The sequence below is a fragment of the Amia ocellicauda genome, chromosome 7 (genome assembly GCF_036373705.1).
Source record: "Amia ocellicauda isolate fAmiCal2 chromosome 7, fAmiCal2.hap1, whole genome shotgun sequence".
Classification (NCBI taxonomy): domain Eukaryota; kingdom Metazoa; phylum Chordata; class Actinopteri; order Amiiformes; family Amiidae; genus Amia; species Amia ocellicauda.
The window spans coordinates 4715086-4727938 of NC_089856.1; the positions used below are offsets into that span (position 1 = coordinate 4715086).

Below are 12853 nucleotides of genomic sequence, written 5' to 3' on the forward strand. Positions count from 1 at the left end.
TCTCATGTGCGTAGCTGCTAAACTACATATAAAACAACAAAAAATAACTGTATTGCACAGGAACCATACACACGTCACCAAACAAGGACATTCTAGGAAACTGTAACCTTTTGACACGTAAACAAAACAACCTGTGTTCAGAACAGCGTGGGTATCCAAATATCTCAAACTTTTGAATGTGATGTCTCGTACAGCTCAAGAACACCCTCAGAAAGAGCTGAGCATCTTTCATACCTTTCCCACTCCAATTTCAATAGGTGGGTCAGATCTACAGTCACTGAAGGAAGTTCACAGTGCCTCATGCTCTACGTGGGTCAGTGCTGGCTGGCTGACCCACCTTCTACACGTTTCCACCCGTGTCTGTGCTTTCACACTGACAAAAATCAGATCCTGGGTTGCAAAAATTGGGTCGTAAAGGGAGTCGCTGCACTAGTGTGAAAGGGAAATAATTTCCAGATTAAAAATAAATAAATAAATAAATAAATAAATCACTCCAGTGTCGACTGAAAGTAGATGTTAACAGTTTCAATATTACAAATCTAGTAAAGACACATAAGAGGAATGAAGAACACATCACCAGGATTTGTGCTGGATTTTATCTTATTTGCCGTAGAGCACTGCAGCAGAAGCCTCAGCCCTCTTCTGTTATCTATTTTCCTGGGATTTTCCACTCGGCCATCTACGTTTACAAATTTGTCATGGATTTCTAGGGCATGTAGGTGGAAAAACACAATAAACCCTGAGGGACATGTCACTCTGTATGCTAGCTAGCTAACTGAAATGAATGATCTGCAAGTATGCTGCATTCATTTACAAACAATATCCTTTCAAGCATTTGTATTTGTAAAGATGTGCAAGATGTTAGCTTATTCAAGTAGAAGTTAGGAATGACATATTTCCCTGTCAGACACTAGGCCTAATTATTTATAGTACAGCCCGACCGATACAGGTTTTTTGGGTCCGATACCAATACCGATAATTGGGAAGCAAAATTTCCTGATAACCGATACATCTGCCAATATTTACTTTTTTGTTAGCATGCAAAACAGACATTTCAAGCATGGATCCCCTAAATCTCTCCCTGTCAGAGAGAAATTGTGTCAAATATGCATGGAAGGCAGGACTTTTACATTTTACATACAAACTTAACATTAATTTTCATAAAAAACAAAATCAAACATTGTAAAAATAAATTAGAATAAGGGAAAATAAAGGAAAAATATGCATGTTCTATACATTAGAACAGAGACCAAGGTAAACGAGCAATTGCACACACAAATAGAAAAATGTGCATGTTCTATACATTAGATCAAATACCATGGATACTCAAATGCAGCACGGCTTTCAAAAACACTTTCTATTGGTTATTAGGGTGTTAGTAAAAAACGTGTTTATTGGTTTATGAGCCCAATGTTTCTCAGGTAGGTGAGTGTTTCTTTCACTGTGGTGCTCAGTAGTGCACACGGCACCGCCACGCATGAGAATCACTGTGGAGTTGGAAACTTCCAGCGAAAACTAAAGCACCATAACTATGTTAAAAAAATAATGGTAAATAATTATAATAACATCTGTAAAACCAAAGAAACAGGTATTTATTGATTGTCTGAAGTCTGACAAAGGTTTTTATGATAATTTGTAAAAAATATTTAGCCAATAGTTTGAGGGAATAAATCTGTGCATTATCGGTGGAATATGTGCTGATACAGATATTTCTGTAAAAGGCAAATATCGTCCGATAACATCAGTGCTCTAATATATCTGTCGGGCCCTAATAATTCGCCAACTATAAGTTAACTTATACATTCCATTACTGGTCCAACATAAAACTCAGAATATTCTCAGTGTTTGGAAGAGGCTTCTGAATCCTTACAGATATGGATATCTTTGTTGGACGGACTTTAATTTCCCCAGCAGTTCCAACTCTGATCTCGTAGCTCTTACCTCATCCGACTCTTGTCCAGAAGTGCTCTGTCCCATTCTACAACGCCTTGTTTGGGAGACCAGTCCATCAACAGCTCTGAAAGACAACCCCAGAATACAGTATTTTAAAGTCAGAATCTCATATTTACCCCTTGCTTTAGATGTGTCTTTTAATCCATGATAACAAATGCGTTAATCTTCCATTCAAAATCATCCTGGTCTACTCTGGTTTGTGCTTAGTCTCTTGCTGCAGTTTGCTTTTCCCTCAGTACATTTACATGGCACAAGTATTCGGAATTTAAAGTGCTCAAGAAAACAAGAAAATACAATAGATAGTACAACTGCTACGATGATATACACCGATCAGCCATAACATTATGACCACTGACAGGTGAAGTGAATAACACTGATAATCTCATCATCATGGCACCTGTCAGTGGGTGGGATATATTAGGTAGAAAGTGAACATTTTGTCCTCAAAGTTAATGTGTTAGAATCAGGAAAAATGGGCAAGCGTAAGGATCTGAGCGACTTTGACAAGGGCCAAATTGTGATGGCTAGATGACTGGGTCAGAGCATCTCCAAAACTGCAGCTCTTGCGGGGTGTTCCCGGTCTGTAGTGGTCAGTACCTATCAAAAGTGGTCCAAGGAAGGAAAAGCGGTGAACCGGCGACAGGGTCATGGGCGGCCAAGTCTCATTGATGCACGTGGGGAGCGAAGGCTGGCCCGTGTGGTCTGATCCAACAGATGAGCTACTGTAGCTCAAATTGCTGAAAAAGTTAATGCTGGTTTGATAGAAAGGTGTCAGAACACACAGTGCATCGCAGTTTGTTGCGTATGGGGCTGCGTAGCCGCAGACCAGTCAGGGTGCCCATGCTGACCCCTGTCCACTGCCAAAAGTGCCTACAATGGGCACATGAGCATCAGAACTGGACCACGGAGCAATGGAAGAAGGTGGCCTGGTCTGATGAATCACGAGTTCAGGGTGTTGACTTGGCCTCCAAATTCCCCAGATCTCAATCCAATCGAGCATCTGTGGGATGTGCTGGACAAACAAGTTCAATCCATGGAGGCCCCGCCTCGCAACTTACAGGACTTAAAGGATCTGCTGATAACGTCTTGGTGCCAGATACCACAGCACACCTTCAGAGTTCTAGTGGAGTCCATGCCTCGACGGGTCAGGGCTGTTTTGGCAGCAAAAGGGGGACCTACACAATATTAGGCAGGTGGTCATAATCTTATGGCTGATTGGTGTACATGTGAATTCTTGACATTAAGCTACAATATTCTGTTTATGCTATTAAGTCAGCACGCACAGCTTAAGTGTGTTTGAAGTTCATCTGTAATTTTATGGAGAGCTGTTGTGTTGTATAGACTAATATTTAACAATAGACTTTATTAGTTGTTTTTTCAGATATGCAACTTAATATTTTGAGATATTTGTTGGTCTTTATTCAGTGCAATACAATAACGTAGACGGATTTATTTATTTTTTGCTTTCTGCTTTGTCATTTCAACGTCTTTTAAAATTGTGAACAAACACAATGTTTCATCATCCGACAAGAAGCATCTGCTCTTCTGTGTATCTGTCAACATACTGTACTGAAAGCCGGTTCTCCTTTTATGTCTGTGTTTGTGTGGGTTCATACTCATATTCTGAAAATGCGGTTTACATGACTCAGCATTTCTGTAGTATTCTGGATACTAGAGGTATATCCCACCCTTAAATTGTGTCAGTATTAAGAGCTGGAATATTCAGTTTCATATTCTGAATATGCAGTTTACATGGCAGAATAAACATTCTGAACACTACTGGAATATTAGCAGCCATGCAAATGTGACATCTGTCAAGGCTTGTGGATTACTGTATTGCTTCACAATTGGCGTCTTGAAGGAGTTCTGCCAGAACAAAGGTGGTGTATGAACTGTTACTGACATTGCCAATCAGGAATCCTGGCAATTGCATGAGGACACAAGTTTACAAGTTGACTTTCAAAAGATTTTTGACAATTGAGTGTGTTTGTGTGTAAAATGGTCTTGCATCCAAACAAAAAGTACAAACATGGATACTGAAGAAAAGGAAGTAAATATTTGAAGAAAACTTGAATTGGTAGAAATAAAATCACCTCTGACACAAAGCTGACTTGTGTATGTATTGCAAACTGTTACATAAGCACAGGGTTCAGGGTTATGAGCCCTTGCCTAGTGAAAATCAAATCCGTGTCGAATTCCATCTTAAATATAATGCAGCACATGCTGAAAGCAATAATGAGAGAGAGCGCACAACAAGGCCCAAAAATCCTCCCCTACTGTACAGTCAATCCACATGGCGACTACTGAGGTACAAAGCCTGATCCCCCGATTCGTTTTTTTTTTTAGCTTACAGTACAGCTGCTGATGCCCAATCGTGGGTCGATTCTCCTTCCCCTCTGTATCTCTCATGGTAAAGCTCTGACAGAGCGTGCTAGGTCCTGCTATCCCAGTGCAGGGCTTTAACTCTTTCAAAAGTAAACACTGCCCATTTCACATTGGTTTGCGCACGTTTTCAGTGTACCGGGTGGAAGACCATGTGTGTGCCACTCACAGGCAGGCGTCACACATCACTTTGTGTGTTTAATCTGCTACAAAAGCCTCATCAGGTTGGGACTTGCTACATTTTCCAGAGAGGAAATGTGTCATTCAACATCACTGTGATTCTTCTTTCAGTTGGAGTGCCTCCTATTGCTTAGTTTAAGTCTCCAATATTCCATATTTAGATTCCAGCAAAACACTTCTAACACTTTAGGAAAAAAAAAAAAAAAAAAGGTTTGCTCTTCACTTCATGTCTGCAAACTGCTGAGTTTTAGAAGCTCTCTCTACTCCAACTTGAGTACCTACATACCACTTTACTACATGATTATATATTTCAAAAACCACAAACTGTATTCACTGTAACGTGTAGATTACTTTTCTTGTAGAGATACATATAGTAATACCCCTGTAATACTGCACATCTGTAGAAAACATAGGTTAGCAGTTATTAAACCATGTTAGTGGCTTTGGAAAAAGAAGTCAAGGAAATTAATGTCTGTATCGGGGTTCTAATGTTCTGAAAATGTTAATGTTAACAATGTTAATTCTTCAACTTTCTTGAGATGCATAGTAAGAGTCTCAAGACTGAACTGTAGTGCGGCTCGCCTCTCCCACCTTAAACTGAAGCAGAGATAGCAGACTGATGCAAAATGAATCGTTTCCACCTAACTCACGCAGATTGCCTGAAACACCAAGCGCTGCGTCAGCATTAATTCTCCAGTCTGTTTTCCCATTAGTCACGCTGGGCGAAGATGAAAGGAGACAATCTGAGACTGCAGACATCTACCCTGAAGCTGTTTTCACTTCCATGAACATGCTGAGGGACACAAAAGTAAAACCTCCTTATTTTGTCTTACAAACTATCTTCCCAGGTTTTTTTGTATTTTATATAGGGCCAATATATGATATCCCTCCAGGCATCTTTTTCCATCACTCTCTAAGGACAATGAAAGGGTCACAGGTTCATACGGTCATTGTGCCATGCAGTTAAAAAACACACAACGCATATCAACGCTCGGTTTACAAAAGAGGAAGAATCTGTTCTCTGTGCTCGTTTAAATCAGAGTGCTGGATAAATTATTTTGTAGCAAGGCAAGTAGGACCACTTTCTAACATTAAAAAGGCAAACTCGCACAATGACTTTATATTAATGATGAATTAAGTTAAACATGTACTTTTGTGTCATCTTTATAATATATATATATATATATATATATATATATATATATATATATATATATATATATATATATATATATATTTTTTTTTTTTTTTACACACTAAAGTGTAAGATCATTACAGTGGACAACCTGGAGGCTCCAGAATCTGGTCACAGAAGCAATGGGCCAAAGTCATGTTGAGTGGCGATATTCAGACCCATTTTCAAGTTCTGTATTGATGGCTCAGTTGAAATTACTCCACTACTGAGCACCATTGTAGTCTATGAAGTCTAAAGTACTATTTCTTCTGGCGGGAGTGTTATCTCACCCACGAACTAAGACATTGTTACAAGCTTGCAGAATGAATAAGCAATCATGCCATCCTGTTACAAAAATAACTGCCACCTAATTCTTAACGTCTTTTTAACTCAAACTGTCACGGGGTGCTTGGGAACAAACTTGCCTTCGCTTTTTAATTTTCCCATATAAATAAATTAGCTCTGATCTCCATAATGACGGCTCAACCTGATTATGTGTTACAGTGAATCCAACTAGTTTAACAGGGGGTGGCAGATCCTGTGGGTATTCAGCATGTCTTGGTACTCTGTGGGTTGGCGTGAGGCTTCTTCTAAAATGTGGCAAAATGTTGGACCGTACCAGCGTGATTTAATCTGACTGGTGCAGATGACATTCTGGACAAGGCAAGATGGAGATGTTCTTTTAACTTTTAATAGATGAAGCAGCATTCAACCCACTGAACATTTCAACTATAAACACACCTGGGCCAGGATTAAATCAAAATTTTGACACACCCACTAAGAGAAAAACCACAAACTCTACTCAGTGGCGGCTTCATTTTTTTGTATGATGCTCCATCCTCCTACATGCAAATGTAACCTCTACCAAATATTTCTTATTAGCAGAAGGGTCACAGTTTTGATTTAATCCTGCCCCAGGTCTAGGCCGCGTTTGCAGGTTATCCCTAGGCAGAGATAAATTAGTTATTTGTTGCTAGCACATTTCTAAGGAACCGTGTCGATCGGATTCAACAGAATGAATTGCAGCATTTCTGTGCCAACATTCTAACCCTTTTCTAACCCAAATAATGCGTTTCGAGTCTTGACTTTTCATTTTAGCGACCGAAGCCAGATCTTGAACTACACCACCATTATGCCCTGGAACAATGCAGTCAATGTCTGGAAAGAAGAAAATGCCTTGAGAAAACCCAGATTACACAAACAGGCCATTCTCCCATAAAGGGTCAAATTGTACTTAATATGTATGAACTGCACTCTCCTGTTATTTAAGGTCTCACTTGCTATAGTGCACTTTCTGTGGCAGTAAATGTATGGTCAGCATTATGGTTTTCCCATGTCCCTGATAAGATTGTTCTTCATTGGCTAATTTACAAACTGAGAGCACTTCTTTCTGAAAGCTGATTGGGTAGAAGAGCACAGTAGGAATGCAACTGGATGTTGCACAAGAATCTGATGTTGTTAATGCAGTTCTTCCCCATGTCACTTCCCCTCACTCAGCCTTAAGGAGTTTATTCAGAAGCATTTTTTTGGTTGGCTGTGCAATTTTAATCATATGGTGAAGTTGAAGCAACAACGAGAAATTACATCAATTTCAGAGAAGTGAATATTAGGTAATTAAAACACAGTACGATACCACAGTTTATTAAAAATAGAACACCTTTCATTATAATAACTCAAGCTAGTGTTTGGCACCATTGTTCATAAACTGTATACATGTTAGACCAAGCTGTACAAAAACACAAAATGTAGGAGGCACACCACAAAAGTAGAGAGTAGCTCAACCTTGTGCATCAATCAAGGTCTCACAGACAGCTAAAGCAACAGTCTAATTTTAATGTAATGACAAATTTCTTAGATCAAATCTTTACCCATAGAGATATGCACCTCTTCCTCATTTAACTTTTGCCAAAACTCATCTCTCGACTCTCTCATTAAAGTCCAATGATGTATAATTATGTAGTGCTTTCCGGTGCAATCTGTGGATGCCACAGGACTTCAAAGTAAAGCCCCAGCTAAACACACAATTGCATACTGCAGCACAAAAGTACAAGCCACCTCTGGTATGAGACACAGCCATCATTCAGCATCCAGTACACCGTGCACAACCACAACATTCATAAATAACAACAAGCTGTCAGCAAGGAGTGGCATTTGTATATGCAGGGATTTTAATAATCAAAAAAGCATTCAAATCTCATAGACCTGGCTCATGTTCACCTGTATTTGGTGAATAACTACACCAAAAAACTGCACAGAACACAAACACAAAACATGCCCATGTCTGTAGTAAATCTATAGGACTTGATTGGTGATACATTAAGCCAAGCTCAATGGCACTTCTTAATTTGCAAGTCCAATGCTTCTGGCAGGTGAAGACTTGAAAGCAATGGGAAATAGGCCCTACATATATAGGACTTCACTATTTTTTTCAGCAATGTTTTAATCCGTGCATTAGCTAATAAGGGCTACTTTGGCATCTATTGAATATCAGCAAAATAGCACAAAGAATTAGATGGCATATATTGAACAATCTTTAGCTAAACAATCAGCTAAATATGCATCATGCCCCCTACAATTAGAGATACAATCCATCTGTATGATATTTAATTTCCTTCAGTGCATACATTTTTGTGCAATTAAGACATGGCTTAAATAATAAGTGGTAAACACCATAAAAATGACAGTCTAATTATATAATCTCCAATACATGAGCACTCATCTACTTTGAATACACAATCTGTATCATTTCATTACCACTTAAATATTGCAGGCTTTTGCGGATGTTCAGCCACATCTTGCACACATTTTACCGTGGCCTCGGAGATAACATCTAACCAAACAAGTTACATGGTGACACTCTGAATGCACTCTTTCAGTTTATTTTTTATCATTCACTTTTTTTTTCCTCTTAGATTAAATTTAGCAAGATACAAAAAAGTTTAGGAACACATTGTTTTAAAATATTCAACCATTACAGCCAACACTAGTAACAACTGACCACCACCTTTGTTATTTTACGTGTGGTCTTGTAACTCTGAAATTAAGGGTTACACTTTAATGTTTCCATGACTTAATTTATACCAAGAAAGCTCAAATGTGTTTCTGTAGGATGCCTCGAATGATTGCAGTATAGACAGTATAGCCTAAAACAACATAACATCCCATTGTATAAAGACGAAGTATAGGACATTTTAAATAGGCTACTAAATCTCACATACTGTGGATCCACACATGTGGCCATGCAACACCATGGGTTTGGACTGGTTTCAAATATCTGGACACCAATCAAAATACATCTAAAGGTGTTGGCTCTCTCCATTTACTTCCTACCCTTTGGCATCCCTCTCCACAACCTCTTGCTTCTTTCTAGATGGGTCTGAGATGCTAACTCTATACCTACCAAAACGTTTAGTCGGTGTCATCAGTGATCTGCAGGCTGCTTAAAAAGTGGGATGTTTCCATTTACTAGCAAATGCAGAGTTTTGTTTAGTTAGAGAGAGAGAGAGAGAGAGAGAGAGAGAGAGAGAGAGAGAGAGAGAAGCAAATGGTACTTTTGTGGCATAAGCAAAGCAAAGCAAAGCAACACAAAAACGTGGTCTTTCTTGCTGTATGTTAATCAGAAAACGCCTCACCTCTTGTGTGCTCGGTCCTATTGGTGATTATATAGGCAAGGAAGTCCAAGCATTACTTTTGTTCAGAAAACATACAATTAAGGGTTCGTTTATACCCAGGCCTGCTGAGAACAAAACGCGCAGGTCGACACTGTGGACACTGGTCCAACATGAGAAATAAACACCAACACAGACAACAACATTGCACTGGCAGTGTGCTCACGTTCGTGTAGCGCAGTTCTCCGCAGATCTACGCAGATCTCCGCAGATCTGCAGAATCCCAGCGATCCCACTGGTGGAGCAGCGCAAACCTCGGGAAAACTGCGCTATTGAACTGTGCGACCTGTGTTTTTGCGCAGCGTCACAGCGTCAGTGCGGCACAGTTGCTGAATACTGTCAAACAGCCTGTGTTGTGTTACTTTTCATTATATTATGAGAGGATACGAAGTCCATGTATTACACTGATTGTAACACACAGGACGGTAGGCGAAACGCCCCGAAAGCAGCGTTACTCTTGTGTATTAGTAGGCTACCAATAGCGCGATGACGTGACTGACTTCATAAAGTTTCTGATCAATTGTGGTTTTTCATGATTTAAAATAAGTCCTTTACCCGAATGGTGACACGGTCGATCGATTATGTTCGGACTCGGTCGGCACGGATGGGACGCGAAGATGCAGCTGGTTTGACCCCCAACACCAGCAGCAGCACATCAACACCCGGCTGCCCTGACCCGGGCATTGGCACTGACGAGCTCTCCGGGAAAAAGGCACAATGGCTCTTAACTGACCGCCGTTAACACTGTCAATCTCAGCGGATGACAACGCGGAAACGCTGCGATGTCGCGCTTGTTTACAAGTTCATTCTCACCTCGTCCTGCGAACTCGCCTCCGCTCTTCTGTCAAACAGCGCCAGCACCGGAAACACTCCTGGCTTCTCCCACGGCCAACCAGGCGACCAATCACGATCCAGCGTCCCGGCCTTCGGACCAATAGCGACAGAGGACACCCAGGTCGGCCCATTACTGACAGGCAGCATCAGGAGCCAATCACACAGCAGAATGTGACACAGACGCTGAGAGAAGCCGCCCATTGGTGACTGTTTAGTTGACGGACAGCTCAATGAGCCAATAAACCGAAGGCAATGTTTCCTCTTTTTTTATCGGGAAAATAAACTCCTGCACCTGCGTTTGAAGTTGCCGTGGGCTTGTGTGTGAAACAGGCGAGTGCGTTTATAATTGCAAAACAGTTTAATCAAAGCTGTGGATGAAGTCAACGAACAAACAAAACACCTGAAAGTGCCCCTTAGGCCCACTCCATTATATATTTCAATTCTTGTCATTTCCTTTTGAATATCAAAAGTATGGTCAATGATTGAGCAAAACTTTTTTTTATTTACCATATTTTGCCCTCTTTCACTGCTAGTACTTAGTATCTCCTCAACAATACATTAAACTTTTTTTTTCCTCACATGTGCTGTAGTGAAAAATATAAAAGGTTTATCATGCAGCCTTTACAATGTCTGAAATGTAAATTGGAGAGCAGCTAATATATGAAGTACACAGCAGAGTTTCTATCCTGGGAATATAGAGGAAAATTCACATAGAAAACTAATTTCTGTGTTCCATAAACAAAAAACCGTGTTAATATAAGACAGAGAACCAATCAGAACATATCCAAAAAAGCTGTGGGCAGTGTGTGTGTGTGTGTGTGTGTGGTTACATCTCATAACAAAGTGTGAAATATATACATGTTTTGAATACATGGCCTTTCATGTTATTCATCTTGATGACAAAATGAAAAAAAAGAGTTTGAAAAAGAATGAGATGTTCGTGGTAGTGAGACAGGTAAGAGCAACACAGCACAGGAGGGCTCTGGGGCTGAACAGGGACCATATGGACTGCCCTGTGGGACTGGTGCCAGTGTGCCTGTCTGCTGTCTGTGGCTGAGATTGGCAGCGTCTCTCTGACTGGTATAAATGCCCTCAGGACTCTGAAGCTCCTGTGTCTCTCCTCTCTTCTGCAGCAGAGACTCTCTCACACCCATCCCAAGGAGAGGGGGACACTGATGCAGACCTCCAGCCGTCCGTATATTGTATATTGTATTTTCTTGCTCTTCCTTTATGATGATCCTAAAGTGTCTATAATGTGTCACAACTGTAAGGCACTCTGGGTAAAGGAATTTGCCTACAAATTATTATTATTATTATTATTATTATTATTATTATTATTATTATTATTATTATTATTATTATTATTACTATTTCTTGGCAGACGCCCTTATCCAGGGTGATGCAAATACAAATAAGTAAAACATCAATTATCATCATGATTACTTTTTAATATTTGTTCAAAGTTAGAATAATGTCAGAAGAATATCTGAAAAACAGTAGGTATGTGTATGTGTTTATAGTCCCCATTGTAAATGTACACTGACAGGTTCAGCCCAGATCAGCCCATTCCAGTTGACCGTGTTTCTCAGAAAGAGCTGTGAAACATGTGCTGCTCCTGCCCTCTACTGGAATAAGTGCGCCATGACACTTAGTGGTTCTGCAGTTTATAATGCTGAGTACAGTGATGGATTAAGACAAGAATATCAATTCAATCAATCAATCAATTTTTATTTGTATTGCGCCCTTCGCAGGGTAGCCACAGAGCGCTTTACAGACTGGAAAACATACAACAAATAAATAAAATAAATAAATAAAATAAATAAATATACACTCACCTAAAGGATTATTAGGAACACCTGTTCAATTTCTCATTAATGCAATTATCTAACCAACCAATCACATGGCAGTTGCTTCAATGCATTTAGGGGTGTGGTCCTGGTCAAGACAATCTCCTGAACTCCAAACTGAATGTCTGAATGGGAAAGAAAGGTGATTTAAGCAATTTTGAGCGTGGCATGGTTGTTGGTGCGAGACGGGCCGGTCTGAGTATTTCACAATCTGCTCAGTTACTGGGATTTTCACGCACAACTATTTCTAGGGTTTACAAAGAATGGTGTGAAAAGGGAAAAATATCCAGTATGCGGCAATCCTGTGGGTGAAAATGCCTTGTTGATGCTAGAGGTCAGAGGAGAATGGGCCGACTGATTCAAGCTGATAGAAGAGCAACTTTGACTGAAATAACCACTCGTTACAACCGAGGTATGCAGCAAAGCATTTGTGAAGCCACAACACGTACAACCTTGAGGCGGATGGGCTACAACAGCAGAAGACCCCACCGGGTACCACTCATCTCCACTCCAATAGGAAAAAGAGGCTACAATTTGCACAAGCTCACCAAAATTGGACAGTTGAAGACTGGAAAAATGTTGCCTGGTCTGATGAGTCTCGATTTCTGTTGAGACATTCAGATGGTAGAGTCAGAATTTGGCGTAAACAGAATGAGAACATGGATCCATCATGCCTTGTTACCACTGTGCAGGCTGGTGGTGGTGGTGTAATGGTGTGGGGGATGTTTTCTTGGCACACTTTAGGCCCCTTAGTGCCAATTGGGCATCGTTTAAATGCCACGGCCTACCCGAGCATTGTTTCTGACCATGTCCAT

The 12853-nt window shown here is 40.3% G+C and overlaps 1 protein-coding gene across 4 annotated transcripts in view; it reads right to left on the bottom strand.

Annotated features, from left to right (window-relative positions):
• Positions 1-10238, bottom strand: part of pnpla6 (patatin-like phospholipase domain containing 6) — a 64931-nt gene extending 54693 nt beyond the window's left edge. For 3 of the 4 annotated variants that reach the window (XM_066708079.1, XM_066708080.1, XM_066708078.1), the window contains exons 1-2: positions 9913-10164; positions 1942-2017 (exon numbers count right to left, since the gene is read on the bottom strand). In XM_066708079.1, the coding sequence (XP_066564176.1) occupies positions 1942-2017; positions 9913-10013 (177 nt within the window). In that variant the 5' untranslated portion in view covers positions 10014-10164. The other variant, XM_066708081.1, reaches the window with a different exon arrangement.
• Between the last annotated feature and the right edge of the window lie 2615 nt (positions 10239-12853).